The sequence below is a fragment of the Oncorhynchus mykiss genome, chromosome 17, assembly GCF_013265735.2.
Source record: "Oncorhynchus mykiss isolate Arlee chromosome 17, USDA_OmykA_1.1, whole genome shotgun sequence".
Taxonomy (NCBI): Eukaryota; Metazoa; Chordata; class Actinopteri; order Salmoniformes; family Salmonidae; genus Oncorhynchus; species Oncorhynchus mykiss.
Genome location: NC_048581.1, coordinates 30575437 through 30596907, shown reverse-complemented (window position 1 = coordinate 30596907; position 21471 = coordinate 30575437). Strand labels below are relative to the sequence as shown.

General features: G+C 45.2%; 1 protein-coding gene across 6 annotated transcripts in view; it reads left to right on the top strand.

The window, feature by feature from the left end:
• The window catches only part of LOC110493695 (testis-expressed protein 2), a 57893-nt gene that overhangs the window by 24135 nt on the left and 12287 nt on the right, over nucleotides 1–21471 (top strand). For 3 of the 6 annotated variants that reach the window (XM_021568107.2, XM_021568105.2, XM_021568104.2), the window contains exons 3-8: nucleotides 8407–9958; nucleotides 13867–14067; nucleotides 14346–14688; nucleotides 14953–15197; nucleotides 15402–15566; nucleotides 16283–16382. In XM_021568107.2, coding sequence (XP_021423782.2) covers nucleotides 8432–9958; nucleotides 13867–14067; nucleotides 14346–14688; nucleotides 14953–15197; nucleotides 15402–15566; nucleotides 16283–16382 — 2581 coding nt within the window. In that variant the 5' untranslated portion in view covers nucleotides 8407–8431. Of the gene's footprint in view, nucleotides 1–3578; nucleotides 3606–8406; nucleotides 9959–13866; nucleotides 14068–14345; nucleotides 14689–14952; nucleotides 15198–15401; nucleotides 15567–16282; nucleotides 16383–21471 lie in introns of those variants that run through there. The other 3 variants (XM_021568109.2, XM_021568108.2, XM_021568106.2) reach the window with 2 other exon arrangements.

Here is a 21471-nt window from a genome sequence, read left to right as displayed (position 1 = left end):
TCCAAGTGTATCATCTACATTTTGCATGTTGGTCATTTACAAAGTAGTGCATTTAGCAGACACTCATATCCAGAGCCACTTACAGTAGTGGGTGCATACATTTTTTCTTTCAACTTTTTCCCTACATTTCCCCCGTGGGAATCGAACCCAGCACCCTGGCGCTTGTACCATGCTCTACCAACTGAGCCACATCTCCATGAAATAAAATGCAGTAGCATCCATGGACAGACACGACACTGATTTACCACTGTGCACTGACATAATGCAGCTGTTTCCTGATAAATGCAATGGCTTGGAAAAACTGTTCATCTTTTTTTTTTTAAAGATAACCCCTTTTGAAATGTCACAGCAGTAGGTGCCACACATTGTCATTACCTAGGCTAGGGGACAACTTGAGGTCAGTACGGAGTCGAGGAATAGAAGTAGTCGGACATTCCACATTTCTTTTCCATCATTAAACCACATTCTCCTGCAGAGGCACAGAGAGCAGCTTTTAGCAGCCAAGACCAATCCATAGCAATCTGGCAGTCTGCTGAAATCATGCATTATTTATTGAGGGAAGGAAGCTGATCTCAGATCAGCAGCTCTCTGTCTAACTGTGAGCTGGGGAACAACAGGGTAGAAATGATACTGACCTAAGAGCAGCACTTTGACCACACCTTGTGTGTAGCTGTCAGGTATGTGCATGTTTGCCTGTGTCTGTACTTGTATGTGTATTGTTAACTTGTGGGCATACAGTTGAAGTCAGAAGTTTACATACACTTAGGTTGGAGTCATTAAAACTAGTTTTTCAGCCACTCTACAAATGTCTTGTTAACAAACTATAGTTTTGGCAAGTCGGTTAGGACATCTACTTTGTGCATGACACAAGTCTTTTTTCCAGTAATTGTTTACAGACAGAATATTTCACTTATATTTCATTGTATCACATTTCCAGTGGGTCAGAAGTTTACATACACAAAGTTGACTGCCTTTTAAACAGCTTGGAAAATTCCAGTAAATTGTCATAGCTTTAGGAGCTTCTGATAGGCTAATTGACATAATTTGAGTCAATTGGGGGTGTACCTGTGGATGTATTTTAAGGCCTACCTTCAAAAATCTAAATAAATCAGCCAAGACCTCAGAAAATAAATTGTAGACCTCCACAAGTCTGGTTCAGCCTTGGGAGCAAATGGGTCTTCCAAATGGACAATGACCCAAGCATCCTTCCAAATTTGTGGCAAAATAGCTTAAGGACAACAAAGTCAAGGTATTGGAGGGGCCATCACAAAGCCCTGACCTCAATCCTATAGAAAATGTGTGGGCAGAACTGAAAAAGCGTGTGCGAGCAAGGAGGCTTTACAAACCTGACTCAGTTACACCAGCTCTGTCAGGAGGAATGGGCCAAAATTCACACAATTTATTGTGGGAAGCTTGTGGAAGGCTACCCGAAACGTTTGACCCAAGTTAAAGAATGTAAATGCAATGCTACCAAATACTAATTGAGTGCATGTAAACTTCTGACCCACTGGGAATCTGATGAAAGAAATAAAACCTGAAATAAATAATTCTCTCTACTATTATTCTGACATTTCACATTGTTAAAATAAAGTGGTGATCCTAACTGGTCTCAGACAGGGCATTTTTACTAGGAGAAATGTCAGGAATTGTGAAGCTGAGTTTAAATGCATTTGGCTATGGTGTATGTCAACTTCTGACTTCAACTGTATATGTGCATGGTAGTGCTGCACAATATGGGAAAATAATCCAAATGCAATATTTTTGTTATCCAAATATTGAGATTTGTGATTTTAGTGAACTGTTGGAATCCTATAAATAAAAATAGTTTTCTGGTTCTATGGTTGGTGTTTTCAATGACAACTAATGAAAATAAAACAAGTATGGTAAAAGTTGTGACAGGGTAGTAACCAAAGTGTTTATCAGTTTCTCAGGGGGCCCTTACTACATTTGAATGTTTAAATTAATGGTGTAATAAAAATAAAATATTGTCAATATTGCAATTTTTAAAATAATTAGATGAATTGTGCAGCCGGGCATGCAAAGGTTAAACTGTGCTTGTGTGTGCACACTGGAGGGTCAAGGTAGGTGTCCATTTCAACTGCGGAAGACTTGCTGTCTCAAATCATTGCTCGATGTCTGGAGGTGTCTAAATATGGCGCTTGCTCTGCACTCAACACTCTATCATGCACCCCCACTTCTCTATTTCTGAAACACTCGTTTTTAAATGTAAATCCAAATTTGCATTGATCCTAATGGCAAGGCTTTCCACCATCGTTGAAAAATGTTAATCAAGCATTACACGAGAACAGATCCATTATGTTGCCTAGGCTACTGTCAGACAACCCCTTTTGTAGTCAATTGCAGGCGTAATGTAATAACCGTCACACGGGTTGGAAGTGGTAATGGCTTTCACTGGCATGTTGTAAAGGTCATGTTTCAATCGTGTCACTGTCTTAAATGGTTGAGGGGGTTAGGGTTGGTTGCAGTTCTAGACTATCTCTTATACAGAATAAGTTAAACTGTGTTTTTGTCTATCTTTAGCCTAATAACCTTCTTCCCATACTTGAGGCCTTAGGCCTACTACATCATCATTGTGCGTTGTGTGGTTGAGCTGCCCCTGCTCATCGACCCACTGGCTTCATTGGAGTAGGACCATTTGCCCCGAGGTCTACAATATATGCTGACATGACGTCCGTTTTGCTTTCTCCCTCCTAAATGGTTAAGGCAATGAATAGAGGAGGGTAGGCTGATCTTAGATCTGTGTTGACATGTGACTTCTACTTTATTTTTTATTTCACCTTTATTTAACCAGGTAGGCTAGTTGAGAACAAGTTCTCATTTGCAACTGCGACCTGGCCAAGATAAGGCATAGCAATTCGACACATACAACAACACAGAGTTACACATGGAATAAACAAAACATGCAGTCAATAATACAGTAGAAAAAAAGAAAACAAAAAAAGGTATATTTACAGTGAGTGCAAATGAGGTAAGATAAGGGAGTTAAGGCAATATTTTTAAATTGTTTTAACCTTTATTTAACTAGGCAAGTCAGTTAAGAACAAATTCTTATTTTCAATGACGGCCTAGGAACAGTGGGTTAACTGCCTGTTCAGGGGCAGAACAACAGATTTGTACCTTTTCCGGTTACTAGTCCAACACTCTAACCACTAGGCTACCCTGCCGCCCCTGATAGGCCATGGTGGCGAAGTAATTACAATATAGCAATTAAACACTGGAATGCTAGATGTGCAGAAGATGAATGTGCAAGTAGAGATACTGTGGTGCAAAGGAGCAAGATAAATAAATAAATACAGTATGGGGATGAGGTAGATAGATGGGCTGTTTTACAGATGGGCTATGTACAGGTGCAGTGATCTGTGAGCTGCTCTGACAGCTGGTGCTTAAAGCTAGTGAGGGAGATATGAGTCTCCAGCTTCAGTGATTTTTTTTTTTTTTTGCAGTTTGTTCCAGTCATTGGCAGCAGAGAACTGGAAGGAGAGGTGACCAAAGTAGGAAATGGCTTTGGGGGTGACCAGTGAGTTATATCTGCTGGAGCGCGTGCTACGAGTGGGTGCTGCTATGGTGACCGGATCGGTAGGATGGTCAGTTTTTACGAGGGTATTATGAGTGAAGGATGCTTTGTTGCGATATAGGAAGCCGATTCTAGATTTAATTTTGGATTGGAGATGCTTAATGTGAGTCTGGAAGGAGAGTTTACAGTCTAACCAGACACCTAGGTATTTGTAGTTGTCCGCGTATTCTAAGTCAGAGCCGTCCAGAGAAGTGATGCTGGGCAGGTGCGGGCAGTGATCAATTGAATAGCATGCATTTAGTTTTACTTGCATTTAAGAGCAGTTGTTGGAGAGTTGTATGGCATTGGGTTAGTTAACACTGTTCAAAGAGGGGCCAGAAGTATACAGAATGGTGTCGTCTGCGTAGAGGTGGATCGGAGAATCACCAGCAGCAAGAGCGACATCATTGATGTTGTCACCTGACAACTAGGGCAAATAAGTGCAAGTGTCTAAATGGTACCTTGTTAATTAATATCTCAATCCGTTTACGTTTTACCATAGACAAAACCCAGTCTAGTCTTATTAATTGGGATGAGCAGTCTCTCTGACTTCTCTTCCACGCAGTCTTAGCCCAGTGGAAACATCACCATTCGCCTTGTTAAATCACTCGGAGACTCATTGCCCAGGGTCTATTGCTATAATAATGGTTAAATGATCATTGAACCACAAAGGTATACAGTTAAATGATGAAGCATATGAAGCTTGAGATAAGGACGGACTATATTTGTTAAAGGATGGCATAAACAACAGTTATGTTTGTATGCTAAAGGTATGGTTCTCATTCCAGTATGACTATCCTACCTGTAGGCAAAAGTATCCTGTGTTTGGTCCATTCTACACAGTTGAATTCCCAGTATGCCTACCCCATCCATTGTTTTTATCACTTGCTTGCCATTATTTCCTGAACAAAGTCTCTTGTTTATGGTCAATGACACAAGCAGTCATAAGACAAGCCTGTATTGTGCGTTGTCATGTGTGGGCTGGATGATGACCTCACTGTTTGCTCTCTATCGCCATCCAGACCAAGGGTCATATGATGAAACCAACAAGACATCAGTCCCAAATGTCATTCTGTCCCACACTGTTCAATCCATTCCTAGAATTACAGCTAGGGAATTAGGCCTAGATGGGACAATCTCATTATGTGGATATTTTGGTCCCTCATAGCTTGTTGTGAAGGTGTTTGTTCCCATTCTGTGGCAATCACAGAGAGTACAATCCATCCCACTTTGTTTCTATTTCCGTCCCCACGTCAACAAGCTTCAAACAAGCTCCACTTTCTCCTTTTATAAAGGATTTATCTTCAAATAATTAGTCTGGCATTTTATGTATTGCTCTGAGGGGTGAGTGCATGTGAGAGAAAGACACAGAAAAGGAGGGAGAGTGTCAGACACACAGTTTGAATGCTTGAATATGATGTGTGTACGTGTACGTGCGCTCCTGCGTGTGGGCTAGTTGGGTGTTTGTCTGTATCTCACCTGGTGGTGTCACAGTGGGGTTATAATCACTAGGTGTGGGTGGGGTGATCGGCCTGCTGGGAAGGCTGATGCAGAACAAGCACAGAGACTCGGCATGGCATTCTGTCAGCCTCTACCCACTCAACCCTTTCTCTCCTTCTCACTCTGGGAATGGGAAACAGTGGTTCATATTCAGATAACCATGCAGTCATCTATTCATCCATATAACCGTGCATTCATGTGTACTTGGTAACTTCCAGGAAAGCCTGCATTGATTTTGACGAATCTACCATTCCCCGTCTTTGTTTATTAGGTTACCTTCTAACCTCAAATCAAATGTCATTAGTCACGTGCCAAATGCAAATAGTCTGGGTAGTTGATTAGATGTTCAGGAGTCTTATGGCTTGGGGTAGAAGCTGTTTAGAATCCTCTTGGACCTAGACTTGGTGCTCCGGTACTGCTTGCCGTGCAGTAGCAGAGAGAACAGTCTATGACAAGGGTGGTTGGAGTCTGACAATTTTTAGTGCCTTCCTCTGACACCGCCTGGTATAGAGGTCCTGGATGGCAGGAAGCTTTGCCCCAGTGATGTACTGGGCCGTACGCACTATCCTCTGGTGCCTTGCGGTCGGAGGCCAAGCAGTTGCCATACCAGGCAGTGATGCAACCAGTCAAGATGCTCTCAACCTGCTCCACTACAGCCACGTTGATGAGAATGGGGGCGTGCTCAGTCCTCCTTTTCCTGTAGTCCACAATCATCTCCTTTTTGTCTTGCTCATGTTGAGGGAGAGGTTGCTATCCTGGCACCACTCGGCCAGGTCTCTGACCTCCCTATAGGCTGTCTCATTGTTGTCGGTGATCAGCCCTACCACTGTTGTCATCGGCAAACTTAATGACGGTGTTGGAGTCGTGCCTGGCCGTGCAGTCATGAGTGAACAGGGAGTATAGGAGGGGACTGAGCACGCACCCAATGGGCCCCTGTGTTGAGGATCAGCGTGGCGGATGTGTTGTTACCTACCCTTACCACCTGGGGGCTGCCCGTCAGGAAGTCCAGTATCCAGTTGTAGAGGGAGGTGTTTAGTCCCAGGGTCCTTAGCTTATTGATGAGCATTGAGGGCATTATGTTATTGAACGCTGAGCTGTAGTCAATGAATAGCATTCTCACATAGGTGTTCCTTTTGTTGAGGTGTGAAAGGGCAGTGTGGAGTGCAATAGAGATGGCATCATCTGTGGATCTGTTAGAGGGCTATACAAATTGGAATGGGTCTAGGGCACAGGCAGTATGGTGGTCTGCTTGAAACATGTTGGTATTACAGACACAGACAGGGAAAGGTTGAAAATGTCAGTGAAGACACTTGCCAGTCGGTCAGCGCATACTCGGAGTACACGTCCTGGTAATCCGCCTGGCCTGCGGCTCACCTGTTTAAAGGTCTTACTCGCATTGGCTGCGGAGAGCGTGATCACACAGTCGTCTGGAACAGCTGGTGCTCTCATGGATATTTCAGTGTTATTTGCATCAAAGCGAGCATAGAAGTAGTTTAGCTCGTCTGGAAGGCTCGTGTCACTGGGCATCTCTCGGCTGTGCTTCCCTTTTGTAGTCTGTAATGGTTTGCAAATCCGACGAGCATCAGAGCCGGTGTAGTACGATTCGATCTTAGTCCTGTATTGAAGCTCTGCCTGTTTGTTGGTTCATCTGAGTGAATAGCGGGATTTCTTCTAAGCTTCCGGGTTAGAGTCCCGCTCCTTGAAAGCAGCAGCTCTAGCCTTTAGCTCAGTGCGGCTGTTGTCTTAATCCATGGCTTCTGGTTGGGGTATGTACGTACGGTCACTGTGGGGATGATGTCATCGATGCACTTATTGATGAAGCCAGTGACTGATGTGGTGTACTCCTCAATGCTGTCTGAGGAATCCCGGAACATATTCCAGTCTCTGCTGGCAAAACAATCCTGTAGCTTAGAATCTGCTTCATCTGACCACTTTTTTTATTGATCGAGTCACTAGTGCTTCCTGCTTTAGTTTTTGCTTGTAAGCAGGAATCAGGAGGATAGAATTATGGTGAAATTTGCCAAATGGGGGGTGAGGGAGACCTTTGTATGCATCTCTGTATGGAGTAAAGGTGGTGTTTTTTTCCATCTGGTTGCACATATAACATGCTGATAGAAATCAGGTCAAACATATTTAAGTTTTCCTGCATTAAAGTCCCGACCACTAGGAGCGCCGCCTCTGGCTGAGCGTTTTCCTGTTTGCTTATGGCGGAATAGTTCATTGAGTGCAGTCTTAGTGCCGGCCTCAGTCTGCGGCTACAAAAAATACAGATGAAAATTCTCTAGGTAGATAGTGTGGTCTACAGCTTATCATGAGATACTATACCTCAGGCGAGCAAAACCTTGAGACTTCCTTAGATCTCGTGCATCGGCTGTTATTTACAAAAATAATCGCAGTTCTGATGTCCAGAAGTTATATTCGGGTAGAAGAGACAGTAGCAGCAACATTAGGTACTAAATAAATGACAAAATAAGTTACAAACAACGCAAAGAAACGAATGAAAAAACAATTGGATAGGAACGCGTAAAACGTCCGCCGCCTTCTCCGGCCCCATCTTAGGACCATCAACCTTCCTCGCTGCTTTAGCTTCTTGCTTTCTTGTGATATCGTAGACTGTCTCTCTTACGATCGATTCAGTGCTATTTACAGGGATTGCCTTTGTGATTGCTCCCATTAATCATTGCTATAGTAGTCGTGATTTCAGTGTCAGCCACTCACAAATAGTATCGGCCTCCAGGGTGGTATTTTAGGTTTCTTTCACCAGCCCTGCAAGCCAGCTGGTCCCTCAGTGTGGTGGCCATGCTTGTCAGAAGACTGGGTTTCCTGTAAGAGCTGTGTTGGACTCCATCCCCTATCAAAGGAAAGGGCTCAGCCAGGGGAAGTCTTTAAGGGCTTAATTACATTTCCCCTCATTGATTTGGGCCTGCTTTCAAGAAGGATATTATAGGGGCATCTCATAGGATATGGCTACTGTAACTCGGCTTGATTAACTTTTGTTAATTGCTAAGTAATACGCCTTCTAGCCCTGCTATTAGAGTAGGTTCCTCCCCCAAACCTCAATTTAACAGTCTAATGCCCGTTGTTGAAACCGTTCTTTGTTCTGGCTGAGTTGAGGTTGTTTGATAGTGACACATGGGGACGTCATGTACTATATAGCCTACATGCCTGACATTGCCCTCCTGTTTATGTAGGTTCATGTGTGTGTATTTGCATGTGTGGTCAATATTAATACCCATTTAACGCCATATACTCTGTAGTATGAGTTTGTTTGGTAATGATACAGTATGGGGACATGTGTGTAACCTTTGCCCTCTCCCTGTCTATCTCCCTAGACTGTGACCCAGCAGGAGCACTGCGATGGCCAGCTGCCACAGTAGCCATGCAGACAACGCCAAAGCTCCTCCTCCCTCAGCCTCACGGCCGCCACCTGTGCCCAAGCTCCACGTCCAGGGCTCGCTGTCCCGGAAGTCCATCACCATCCACTTCTCGCCCCTGGGCGAGGAGGAGGAGGAAGAGGAGCTCTATGGGGCAGTTGCGTCCTCTCCTCATCCCCCTGCTGCACCCAAGGAGGACCCAGGCATTGTGGAGGCCAGTGAGGATCTGATCCTTGAAGGAGCCGGGTTGAACTCTGAGGCTCAGGCTGCAGTTCTGCCTATGTCGTCCTCAACTGGTCCTCAAAGCTCCATTACCTCCACATTACCCTCTGAACCGAAGAGCTCCTCTCCTTCCCCTGCCTCCAACTGTAAATCCACTTCCTCTCCCTCCAAGTCTAGCGGCAAACTTTTCTTCAGCCTGGTCAAGTCTCTATCCTCTGACATCGTCGAGCCTTCTGAGATTGTCTCCATCTCCCCCGCTGCCCCCACTTCCGTGCGCCACCGCCACCCGATGAAAACCCTGGTCAAGTCACTCTCCTCTGACACCTCCCAGGAATCCTCCTCTTCCTCCTCGCCCTACCGCCTCTCGGACTCCCGCCTCCACCTGCAACTCTTCAAGCAGTTCACCCAATCCCGTGCCCCGGTGGGTGTTGTTGCCGGGGGTGACTCCAAGACTGCACCCTCCTCGACGCTCACCTCCCCAGACAGCCGCAACTTCTTTAAGGCGTCTGTGGAGGCGAGCATCGAGGACACTAAGCGCCGTTTCTCCGAGGCCATCTACGAGCCTCTCCAGATGTTAAATAAGATCATGGAGGACAAGAGCGGAGGCATTGGCAGCAGTGCCTTCCGGTCCAAAGCGCTCTCGTCCAGTGCTTCAGAGCTCACCTGCCTGGCCTCCCTCAACAACGGCCAACCAGAGAGCAACAACAACTACAGCATCAAGGAGGAGGAAACCGGGGATGACTGGGAGTCCGAGGGAACCGGAAACGGAGCCAGCTTGCCAAATCCCACCGCTGACACCAGTCACACCAGAAGTCCTAAGATGTCCTCCTCCGTTTCCGCCTCTCACGGCCTGGACAAGTGCTCCATGTCGGCCCTGGCCAAGCTGGAGGATGAGGACTTCTGTGTCCTGTCTAGTGAGGACTTTGAGGATACCGATGGGGATTATGTTGACAGAACGAACAATACATGCAGCCAAGTGAGACTTCCCCCTAGTGGCAGTCCGGAACTATGCAGTAACGACAAGTCAGAGGGAGAAGATCCACCACCCAGCATTCCACACTACACCCTGATCATCATCACAGCGCTGGTCTACGGGTACTTTGTGTTGCCCCTGCCCACCTACGTTGGGGGTATGCTGCTCGGAGTGGGACTAGGGTTCATGCTAGCTATCGCTGTGGTGTGGTTGGCCGGACCCAAGCCTTCTGGCAATCGCTCCAGACATCCCAGACACCAGGGGAGGCTGTGGAACATGGCCCAGATGGGCATCAAAGAGCCAAACATCTTCAAGGTGAGGAACTCCATGGTCTTCTAACCTATTGGTTTTCTAACCCCTCCTCAGGGACCCCCAGATGTTTCACAATTGAGTTGTACCCTGGAACTACCACTCCGGATTCACTAAGCAAGGGCTTAATGATTAGTCGCGAAGTGGGATCAGTAGTGCTAGCTCTGGAATAGAGCAATTTCATTGGGCAGTCTGGGGAGGTTTGAAATCACTGTAAAAACCAATTAACTGAAGATATGCAGAAATCCATGGTCACACGAATAGGCAGTGGTGCTGAACACAGCCCCAGAAATGAAAGATTCATAACACCATGTTATTATTACCTAGCTAATGGCCGGATTTCTATTTGTTAACAATGAGAGACCTGCTGTGGTAAGGTATCACGTTGAACTTTCCCAATACTTGTGTTATATCAGAGCAAATCTGTTTTCGACCGAACATTATAGAGATTGATTTCTCAAGGTTGACCTGTAATTCTCTAGCCTTGATCTCATGAGTGTTCATTGTAAATTTAATAAGAAGCTGGATGACCGTCTTGTAGCCTGGTCTTAATAGCTGCAAATTATTATTTTAGCTCCTGCTGTTGTCAATGTAATACTGTTTTCATAAAAGCACCTTTAAAATACTTTCACATGAAACTACTAATGTTCCCAGATTTTTCAGAAATCCTAGTTGGAGGATTTCCTCCCTGCTTATTCTCTCCTAATTCCAGGAATCCTCCAACTGGTGACTTCTTAAAGAACCTGGGAATTTGGGAATTGTGCAAACCTTGTAGAGAATGAATTGTAAGAGCACTGTGAAGTAGGCCTAGATCAGGTCTCTTTTTAGACTGACTGATCACCTGCTCCAGAATCTCCCATAAGTGTTCAATTGGTTTGAGATCTGGTGACTGAGACGCACACAGACACCCTACCCTTTGAGACCCCACTTTCAAAGTCACTGAGATTTCTTCTAGACATTGTAGCCAAAATAATGGCACAAGGGAACTAAGCATGATGGGACGATCATTTCTTAATTAACTCAGGAACCTCACCTGTGTGGCACCACCTGCTTTCAATATACTTTGTATCCCTCATTTACACAAGTGTCCTTTATTTTGGCAGTTACCTGTACAATGTTTCAGCACCCATCCTGATCCTTGACTGGCTTAAAGGCATACTTCGGGACTTTAGCAATGAGACTATTTATCTACTCCCCCAGAGTCAGGTGAACTAGTGGATACCATTTCTGTGTCTCAGTGTGCAGTATGAAAAGTTCCAGGTAGTTTTGCAAACCAATGCTAACTAACGTTAGCGCAATGACTGGAAGTCTATGGGTATCTGCTAGCATCCTCTCGCAGCCTTTTCTATTATCCTCCTCTAGACTACTGACTAGTCTCTAGACAAATGCAGATGCCTGTTGTGACCGACCACATAAAGTGCCATTCAGAGAAGAAATACGCCTATTTGAGCATCAAATGAGATCGTCTCGCTCACCACTTTGATGTCAGAGGGAACAAAAGAGTGAGGCTCAGAGGCAAATATACCTCATCCTCCATTGTTAGTGCTAATAGACAATAAATTACCTGAGGGAAGTTGTTTTAGCGCCAGCCAGCTGGCTCATTCAGCAGCATTAGCACTCAAATGGATCAGACAGACCATATCCACTGTGGCTATATATCATACTCAAAGCCTGTTAGCCTACTTCTCTTCACTGCTAATGCCCTCCATAGCTTGCCAGACAGTAATCGACTCTGTGGTAGAGTGGTCACCCCACGTCCCGTGGCCCTCTTCCAAATGATGTCACCTCTGTACTGGCTGTGAAGGCCAGACGGTCAGTCGCATAATATAATGGAGAGGGTTCACTGTCTTGTTTGACCCCCACATATTGGAAAGCTGATGATAACATCACCGGCAGACAGCACACAAGCACATTAACTGGCAGGCTTTACTGTCCTGGGCTTGGCCTTGTCAGTCAAAGGGACAGTGTATGGTGGTGTTTGGGACACAAACGGGATAGGCTTTGTTCAGGACTATAATATGAGAATTTGGTGACAACAGTGTCTTCTCTCTTTCTGTGTCTCGCTCTCTTTCTCTCATTCTCTCACATTCCCTCTCTGTCTCCTCTCTTTTTTCTGTCATTCTCTCTCTCTCTCTCTCGCTCTCCCTCCTCCCTCCATGTCTAGCTGTAGGAGCAATAGAACCAGCACATCTAGGCCTATATCAAGTTTCCTGCTGGAGACTTGTGTGTCTGTGATGGCAAAGCTCTAGGGGCCGTCTTGATCTCTGCGAAGAGGAAGGGACGAGATGAGACTGGAAGGTTGCATCCTAAATGGCACCCTATTCCCAATATAGAGCACTACTTCAGACTCAGCTGACGAGGAGAAGAGGCAGCGAGTTACTAGATGACTGCTGTCGCGATTTTACTATCTTCAATCTACTGCCGTTGGATGAGGATTGTGTTAGTGGTTCAAGGCCACACCGGCGGTGAAATATTTCACATGGTGGAATGAAATAACGTGAGCAATATGCACTGGTTGTAAAAGCGATGATAGCCACTAGGAGCAACTAGGAGCACTATACCTAACAGTGCAGACCATCAGGGTTGAGGTGAAGTCGTGGATAGTTGTGTGTTTGAGTCTGTGAAGGTATCACCTTTGTTTGAAGGTTAAGCTTTTTAGAAGTTACCGGTCCCGTCTGTGGCATAGGGCATGTCCAGGGATTTAGACTGACTTCATTTCCACCCCTTAGATTTGATTACGCCTAGTAGTTTAATGAAGCTGTTGGTAGCAGTGACATTAGAACATACACACACACACACACACACACACACACACACACACACACACACACACAGTGTGCAGTCTAAGCCAGCAGGAGTGATTTATGAGGGGAAAACATCTAGATAAATCAACACAGTTCATTTTCTACCATAAAGTTTTATAATTGACCTCCACACCAAATATGTTTGGAAGCTATTTTTCAAAAACAAATGATGACTATTTGACCCACCAAACTACATCATTTTGGTCTAACTACACACATGGTGCGCCCTAGCTCACAAAGGGACTGGCTTTTCATTTGAATGCTTATTGCATGTTCATAAATTGAAATGACAACGCGAACAAACCCAGGAAAGGAGCCGAAAGGCTATCTACTAAGCCAAAGAGACGGTGAAATGTTTGGCTCAGGTCCATTGACAAGACATGCATCATATCTCTCAGCAGCCTACTTAGAGCATTACCAAAGCCATCTTATCTGTTCCAGACCATTTCCACACACACACCGGAGTTGTGATCTCAATTCTGACACAATGATTGTGATTTAGTTTCTATATGTAGACGGAATCGGATGTTCATGCATTTAACATTCATTTGCTTTGTCAGGTGCCTAAAATCATTGTAGTGTCTTTCCGGAAGGGTTCAGCAGTACTGGAGGTTCATACAGTGCATTCAGAAAGTCTTCAGGCCCCTTGACCTTTTTCTCATTTTGTTGCTTCACAGCCTTATTCTAAAATGGATGCAATTATTTATTTGTCTCATCAGTCTACACACAATACCCCCTATTGACAAAGTGAAAACAGGTTTTTATACATTTTGTAAATGTATAAAAAAATATATATATATATTTACATAAGTATTCAGACCCTTTGCTATGAGACTTGAAATTGAGATCAGCTGCATCCTGTTTCCATTGATCATCCTTGAGATGTTTCTACAACTTGATTGGAGTCCACCTGTGGTAAATTCAATTGATTGGACATGATTTGGAAAGGCACACACCTGTCTATATATGGTACCACAATTGACAGTGCATGTCAGAGCAAAAACCAAGCCATGAGGTCGAAAAAATTGTCCTTAGAGCTCCGAGACAAGATTGTGTCGATGCACAGATCTGGGGATGGGTACCGACTAATTTCTCCATCTCACCCTGCAGGGCTGGATGAACGAGATAGTGAACTACGACCCGGAGACATACCATGCCACTCTGACCCACTCTGTGTATGTGAGACTGGAGGGCTCCATCCTGCGCCTGTCCAAACCCAACCGCAACATCGCCCGGCGGGCCACGCATAACGAATCCAAGCCCGACGTCAGCTACATCAGCCAGAAGATCTACGACCTCACTGACAGCAAGGTGGGTGCATTTCCGCCTAGGTACAGATCTTGGATCAGCTTCCCCTACCCCAATCCTAACCTTAACCATTTTAAAGTGGAAAATGCAAATTGACCCACGATCAGCTACGGGCGGGGGTGAAGACGGGTTGTGGGTGTATGTGTCACCATCTGCTATATATTACATATAGTATATGTGGTGTGTGTACTTGGCCTTTGGTCTTCGAGGCAATTTCAGTTTAAGTTCCCATTAGGCCACACACACACCCAACTCAATCAATTCTTGTATTCCCTCTCTAGATCTTTCTGGTGCCCCAGAATCTGGCCAGGAAGCGCGTGTGGAACAAGAAGTACCCTATCTGCATCGAGCTGGCCAAGCAGGACGACTTCATGTCCAAGGCAGAGGGCGACCGCAGCGAAACCACACACGAGAGAACCACGACCACAGGAGAGGCCACCGCGGGGACGGAGGAGGCCAAAAGGTCCAGTGGTCCAGAGCTGACCCTGTACCTGTTTGGTCGGACAGGGAGGGAGAAGGAGGAGTGGCACCGGAGGATTCTGCTGGCCTCCAAGCCCCCCAAGACGGGGATGAAGAGAGCCACCAGTCTGCAGGGGATTAAGACTGGTCAGTGGATTGATCTAGGTGACACACACACACACACTCACGGACCAACTTACACACACACATTCTTCCATACTAGTTATTTACAGGAAGTTGTTGCTTGTTGAGTCTCTTGACTCAACAATCATGTCTGGCGCTAGCATGCTTACACATATATAGTGTGACAATGTGAATGCACCTGAGGAAAGTGCAAGACTACATTTGTATTTCATAATGCACATGAAATATTTTGATCTAGCTGCTTCTTTCTAATATCTTGTTCACCTTTGACCCCCCCACCGTCAGCCTTGAACTCCCACAGCCGCAGCAGCAGCCGCAGCAGTCTGGACGAGGTGCTAGCGTCTCAGCCAAGGACCAAGGACTCAACAGCAGGCATAACAGCCAAGACCAAGTCCCTACTGGACTACAGTGTCTACATGGCCACCCTGGTACCCCCTGAGACTGGCACTGCCACTGCTACTGCCACCCCCATCGCTGCCACTAGTCCCGTAGTCCAGAGTCCACAGAGTAGTCCTGGGTTGGGCAAGAAGGTACACCATCAACACTCCCTTATTTCTTTCTCTTTTTGTGTCTTGAAAAAAAAGAAAATACTTTACTGTACTATACTCTATTATTATATTAATCATTTGTTTTTATTATACATAATTTCAGTAAATTAATCAAATTACAGTGCTAAGTTAAAGTTTATCATGCTTCCTTTTTTTTCTCCTCTTGTGTCCCCGCCTCCCTACCAGTTGCTGAGTAGCAACAGCTTTGGCCCTGTCTTGGTGCTGGGGGAGGAGGAGCCTGTTGCCTGGGTGAACTCTTTGATTGGCCGGGTGGCATGGGACTTCCTGGGCGAGCCCTACTGGGCTGACGTGGTCTCGAAGAAGATCCAGATGAAACTCAGCAAGATCCGGGTGAGTGGCCTTTGACCTCTTGCCTCTCACCTATGGCCCTGTTGTGACAAAGGGCTTGTGTGCTTAAGAGCATTCTTACACTGTTGTATCTGTACTGTATTTTGTTACCACTGAGCTCCAGAAGGGATGAAGAAGAGGGAGAGTGCAAGGTTTATTTGGCTCGGAAGAAGAGTAGAGAGCGAGAATGGGCCATGCATGACTAATAATTAAAAAACAAAATAAAAATTGACCAGGGGACTTAATGCCTCACAGTGGAACCTTACGACTCTGCAGGGACACACACCACACACACACTCTAAATGTCAGCCACTTCCGCTGTGCAGCCCCGCCACAGGACTCAGATACTCCACACTGGGCTCAGAGAGAGACCCTCATTCCTCTCTCTCTTCATCCCTGTTTTGTATCCTGGTCCTTTGATTACCCCCATTGTTTCATCTTTGGGGTTGTTACTAGCTCCACGATAGCCCTTCGTCTGGTCATATTCCCAATGTCATGTGGTGATGTTGGCTGTTAGTCTTGTCTCAGCTAGCCGGCGTGAGGGAGTCGATAGGGGCCTTTGTGGCAGAAGAGAATGACTAGTAGAATGTGGGAGATGTCGAAGGAGCGATTGAGTGGCCTGTTACCATCAACCTCTAACTTGCACTTACTATACCCCTGCAGCTGCAGACTGTGTGTGTGTGTAAAGAGATCTGCTTGACTGTTTCTTTCTCCTCCAGCTCCCCTACTTCATGAACGAGCTGACCCTGACAGAGCTGGACATGGGCGTGGCCACTCCCAGAATCCTTGGCGCCTCCAAACCCTCAGTGGACCATCAAGGTAAGAACCCTGGATGTGTGCTACTGTACTGTCCATCAACCAAATCCTGACCAATGAAGAAAATTGCAATGCATTGTGTTTATACACACACTCAAACACACATACTCTGCCACTAACACACTCGCTCAGCCAGGCTCCCACTGTGCAATGTGGTTTGAATTCCACTTCACACCGCCCCTGCGTTGCAATTGATCCCCTCCGCTGCGTGGTGACATTGTGGCAGATGCAGGGCTGTCATTTAGAGCCGTGCTGTGCAATCTGTTTATTAGAATCACTGTTTCATTCAGGAAGGCCCTTTACGAGAAGGCATGAACTGTAGATTCAGGCCAGCATGGTTCTCTATAAACATACGGGCAGCTGTTTGTATGTCGTGTCGTGGAATTATTGCCATCAAAAGGAGAGACCTTTTACATTTCTTCAAAACACATCAACTTTATTATTTCATTCCAGTAGTAATGGAGCTTGTCAACGAGCACCCCCCCCCGTCCCGTCCCCCGCCCGTTGTTGATTCGTTGAGAGCCCAACCAGCAGGACTATGCCACAGCATTTTATAGTAACGTCCATCCTCCTGGATGTTCAGGACAAATCACAGATGAGAGAATTTATTCAAAGGCACATTTTGCTCTCATGCAACAGACGTCAAGATTTACTGCTCGCTTGTACAAAAATACTAACGCAACCTAGAATACTAAATATTTTCTTTTTAAAGAAACTGGTGATTAGTTCTCCCTGTTACCGACAGACAAACACACAGACGCTAATCATGAAATGGAATGTTGTCTAATCACCAATCCATTGTAAACCCACTGTCAGTGTTAAAGAAGCCTGCTTTCAGCCCACACACACAGAGGAGTGTTCTAGAAATCCCCTATTCTGTTGCATAAAACAACCATTTTATGCAATAACAGTATTATAACAATCTTGTCATTTCTGTTCTGACAGGCGCACTGTTGATTTACATCCTCTGATTTATTCGCACACGTCGCTACTGTTTAACACATGTACATTCTCTCTCTTTGCTCTGTCCTAGTACGGACGTGTTTTGTGATGACTCCCCACCGCTCCCTTATCCAGCCCCTTTCTCTGATTTAATAACATTGTAATATTAGGGCTCTGTGTTGAGTTCATCGGCTCTGTCATAACCCCTGGACCAGGGGACAGCAACACCACTGAGAGACACCGTGTAATGCTAGCTAACAGTGCTAACAACGACCAAGCGACCACAATGACACAGTAGGTTATTCATTGAACGAGACGCCAGACTGGTCCGTGTCAGTGATGACTTTATGCTTCCATTCTATATTGTAAGACTTAAGAATTTTAACATTTACGTTCATCAACAGGAGGAGCATTTCCAATCCCAGTAGGGGCAATACCTCAACTCAATGAATATATCTATTAAGAAGAATTTGATCATTATGTTCCACAGGAGTCTACCCAATCCTGTTAGGCGTTTACTCACTCAATATCACTCATTGACAACGTTATCGACGAGTACCGTGCTATGTTGATCAAGCTCTTGTTTAGAATATTATGCTACTGTGATGGAATGTGTTTTGCGGGAAAATGCCTTGCTAAGTACAATGTAATCAAGTCCTGAGCTGTTGAGTGGGTCACATGGTTATCTGTTAGACTGAGTAAATAAAGGCTGAGGTACACTAGAGGGGCCATAGGCTTGGCTGTTAGTTGCACAACCAGCTTCTCAGTACAAACACTGCAGTTTGTAGAGTACAGTTGAGCAGAAGTTTGGACGGTACATAATATGAATCAGCTCATAATATGAATATGCCTCAACTTTAGTAGAGTGACTGTCGGTTGGTTGCTTTCTAGCAGAAGAGTCTCTCGTAACATCTAACCGTCAAGCACCTTACCTTCCGTATTTGCACAGTAGGTAATCATTATTGGGTGCATACACAGCACATGTCATTTCTGGGTACATACACCCTTAATGAAGTTATGCCCCACAGTGTAGATTTTCTTGCATCTTATTAGTGTGTGAATATTAGGAGAGATGGTTTCATGTGACATGTAGATCAGGTATGACTGGCCCACTGAATGCCCCACTCCATTGGGGCATGGCCCTCCTATGGCCTCCATCCTATGGCCTCGAATTTTAATTGATGTCGCCCTCTCTTTTAAATTGCATATTCAATAACTTTTGAAGCTGAAATGGGGAATTTTATTTTAGGAGTAAGGCCTGTTTTTCTTTTGAAGCCAGAAGGAGGCTAGTATCAGCTACATTTTTGCCTTTACTAGACTATGGGGATATTTTATATATGAATGCTTCCGCTCAGTGTTTGAGATCAATTGACACCCTTTACCATGGCACTTTGAGATTTATTTTAAACTGCAAAACCCTTACGCACCACTGCACTTTGTATACCAGGGTTGGCTGGCCTTCTCTAGTCACTCGTACGCTCAATCACTGGTATACTTTTATTTATGCCAGCAGCATACCACCCTGCATACCACTGCTGGCTTGCTTCTGAAGCTAAGCAGGGTTGGTCCTGGTCAGTTCCTGGATGGGAGACCAGATGCTGCTGGAAGTGGTGTTGGAGGGTCAGTAGGAGGCACTCTTTCCTCTGGTCTAAAAAAAATATCCCAATGCCCCAGGGCACTGCCCTGTGTAGGGTGCCATCTTTCGGATGGGACGTTAAACGAGTGTCCTGACTTTCTGAGGTCAATAAAGATCCCATGGCACTTATTGTAAGAGTAGGGGTGTTAACCCCGGTGTCCTGGCTAAATTCCCAATCTGGCCCTCAAACCATCACGGTCAACTAATCATCCCCAGTTTACAATTGGCTCCTTCATCCCCCTCCTCTCCCCTGTAACTATTCCCCAGGTCGTTGCTGCAAATGAGAATGTGTTCTCAGTCAACTTACCTGGTAAAATAATGGATGAATTAAAAAAATTACAAAGCCATTTTGGGTTTACTACCTTTTAATTTTGGGCATTTTTATTTTTCAGAAATGTGGTGGGTACTCTCTTCATTCTCTGGACTTTATCCTGCTAACTGTTCCAAATGTCCCAACGGAATTTGGTAAAAGGGCTTTTATGTACTCTGCGCCATCGTCTTGGAACGCCTTACAAAATACTTTTAAACTGGAAGAACTTGTCCCGATTTGGTGTTTTTAAATCACTGATGAATGATTTTGAGACCGATTCCCTGACCTGTCAATGTTTTTAATTTGCTGTTTTAGATTTTTTTTATACTCTTGTGAATTCTATGGTTTTTACTAGATTACTTGTAGTTTTTCATGTTTGTCTGTAATTTTTGTAATGACTTGGTGCTGCCTATCTTGGCCAGGATGCTCTTGAAAAATATATTTTAAATCTCAAGAGCCCTTCCTGGTTAAATATAGGTGAAATAAATAAATTAGCTAGGGCCCAGTCTTTAATCTGCTTCCCCCATGGGGCTGAGTTACAGACAAGAAGAGTTGAACACTAGTGAAAGAATGTGCGTTTCTATGTCTGGCAGTTGGATTGTCGCTTCTCTACACTACCCATCTTTCTTTCATTCTACCAGTTTCTCTGTTCCCTCACTCTGTTCCTCTCATACCATTTCTTCCTCTTTTTGCCAAACACTCTCTGTCTCTGTCTCTCGGTGTCTACCTGCTGTTCCTCTGTGAGTCACTGCCTCCAGTGTTTTGTCATTTCTATTACCCGACGCTCTGATGAGACTTGATGGGAGAGGAAATGGATTCCACCACAGGCTGAGGGGAACAGATTCTGTTGGATCAGAGTTGGAGGAATGCACTTCCACTACACTCAGGGGGACTGGGTTATGTTCATTAGTCACCAAACAGTAAAGTATTGAGTGAAATGGGGAGGGGCTACTTACTCTTTTCCAATAAGAATGAACACAACCCAGGCTTCCACAGACAACCATTTTTTTGTGGGTTGTTAATTGTGTTTTTGTGCGAGTTTTTATGGGTTTAAAAAGTAATCAGCTTTCTGGGAAAATACTGTGTTATTGCCTGATGTTTTGCAGTGTAAGATGTTGTCAATGACATAGTGGTTCGATCCAACTAGGTGACAGAGTCCCACTATCTCGCAACCTAATGTTCCTTAGTAATGATCATATGCTGCAACCGTTTCGAAATAGGCCCCCAAGTAAGTAGGGATTAGGTCAATATTGAACTCTCACGAACAGTAGAATTTGCTGACGAATCTAGCTGGAAAACATCATTCAACAAATAACTTTCAATTCATTACATTTTCATCTCTGAAACATGTTTCTGAAACCCTGACCACTGAATACCACTGTTCTAGACTGAGCCTAACACACAGCTGAACTGGCAATGTGCAGGTTAACAGACACATATTTGCTAGAGTTCACCAACGTTTCAATCATTTGCATTGGAACAAGAGTATGCAACTATAATGTTTCTTAAGGAAAAGATTCCTCTAGCTTACATTCTAAAGAAACGTTTATATAATCCAGGACTGTTAAGAGAGGCCCAGTCTGTCCTCCAGGCAGCTCAAGGTCTCTGCCTTCTGCCCTTACTGGAAACTGCTGGGCAACCACAATCAATAAAACTCACTGGCAGTGGAATAGACGGTGGACCTAAGGACCCACATCTTTCTCTCGGTCTGTCTGTCTGGTCCTGCTCTGCTCGTCTGTCTCGTCACCATTCCAGCTCACCCCAATTAGGCCAGAGTTGGTCGTTCAATACATCTCTCGCAGCTAGCGATTTGGTGCTCCTCCCCCCACGCTATCAGCCCTGCCCTCCCTTAACCCCTAAAGCTGTCGGGCACAGCCTTATTATCACCAGGGCCACACAGGGTTTGGCAAGGGCCACAAGTCCCCTGGCTTTCTCTCTCACACACCATGGGGATGTGGTCTGAGTGGACAGGGCTGGGGTGCGTTTGTGTACGTTTTGCGTTGTCTTGTGGTCACTTAGCACAGCTAGCGTTCAGGCTTGGCGAGGACGGTTGTGGAGAAAGAAGCGCAGCTTCTCCAACTCTCTGGGAGTGTTCACCCTGTAGGTGAATGGTGTCACTAGTTGGTTTTCATGCATAGTTCCTCATTTCCTCGTAGTCTCCCAGTCCCTGCCGCTGAAAAACATCTCCACAGCATGAATCTGCC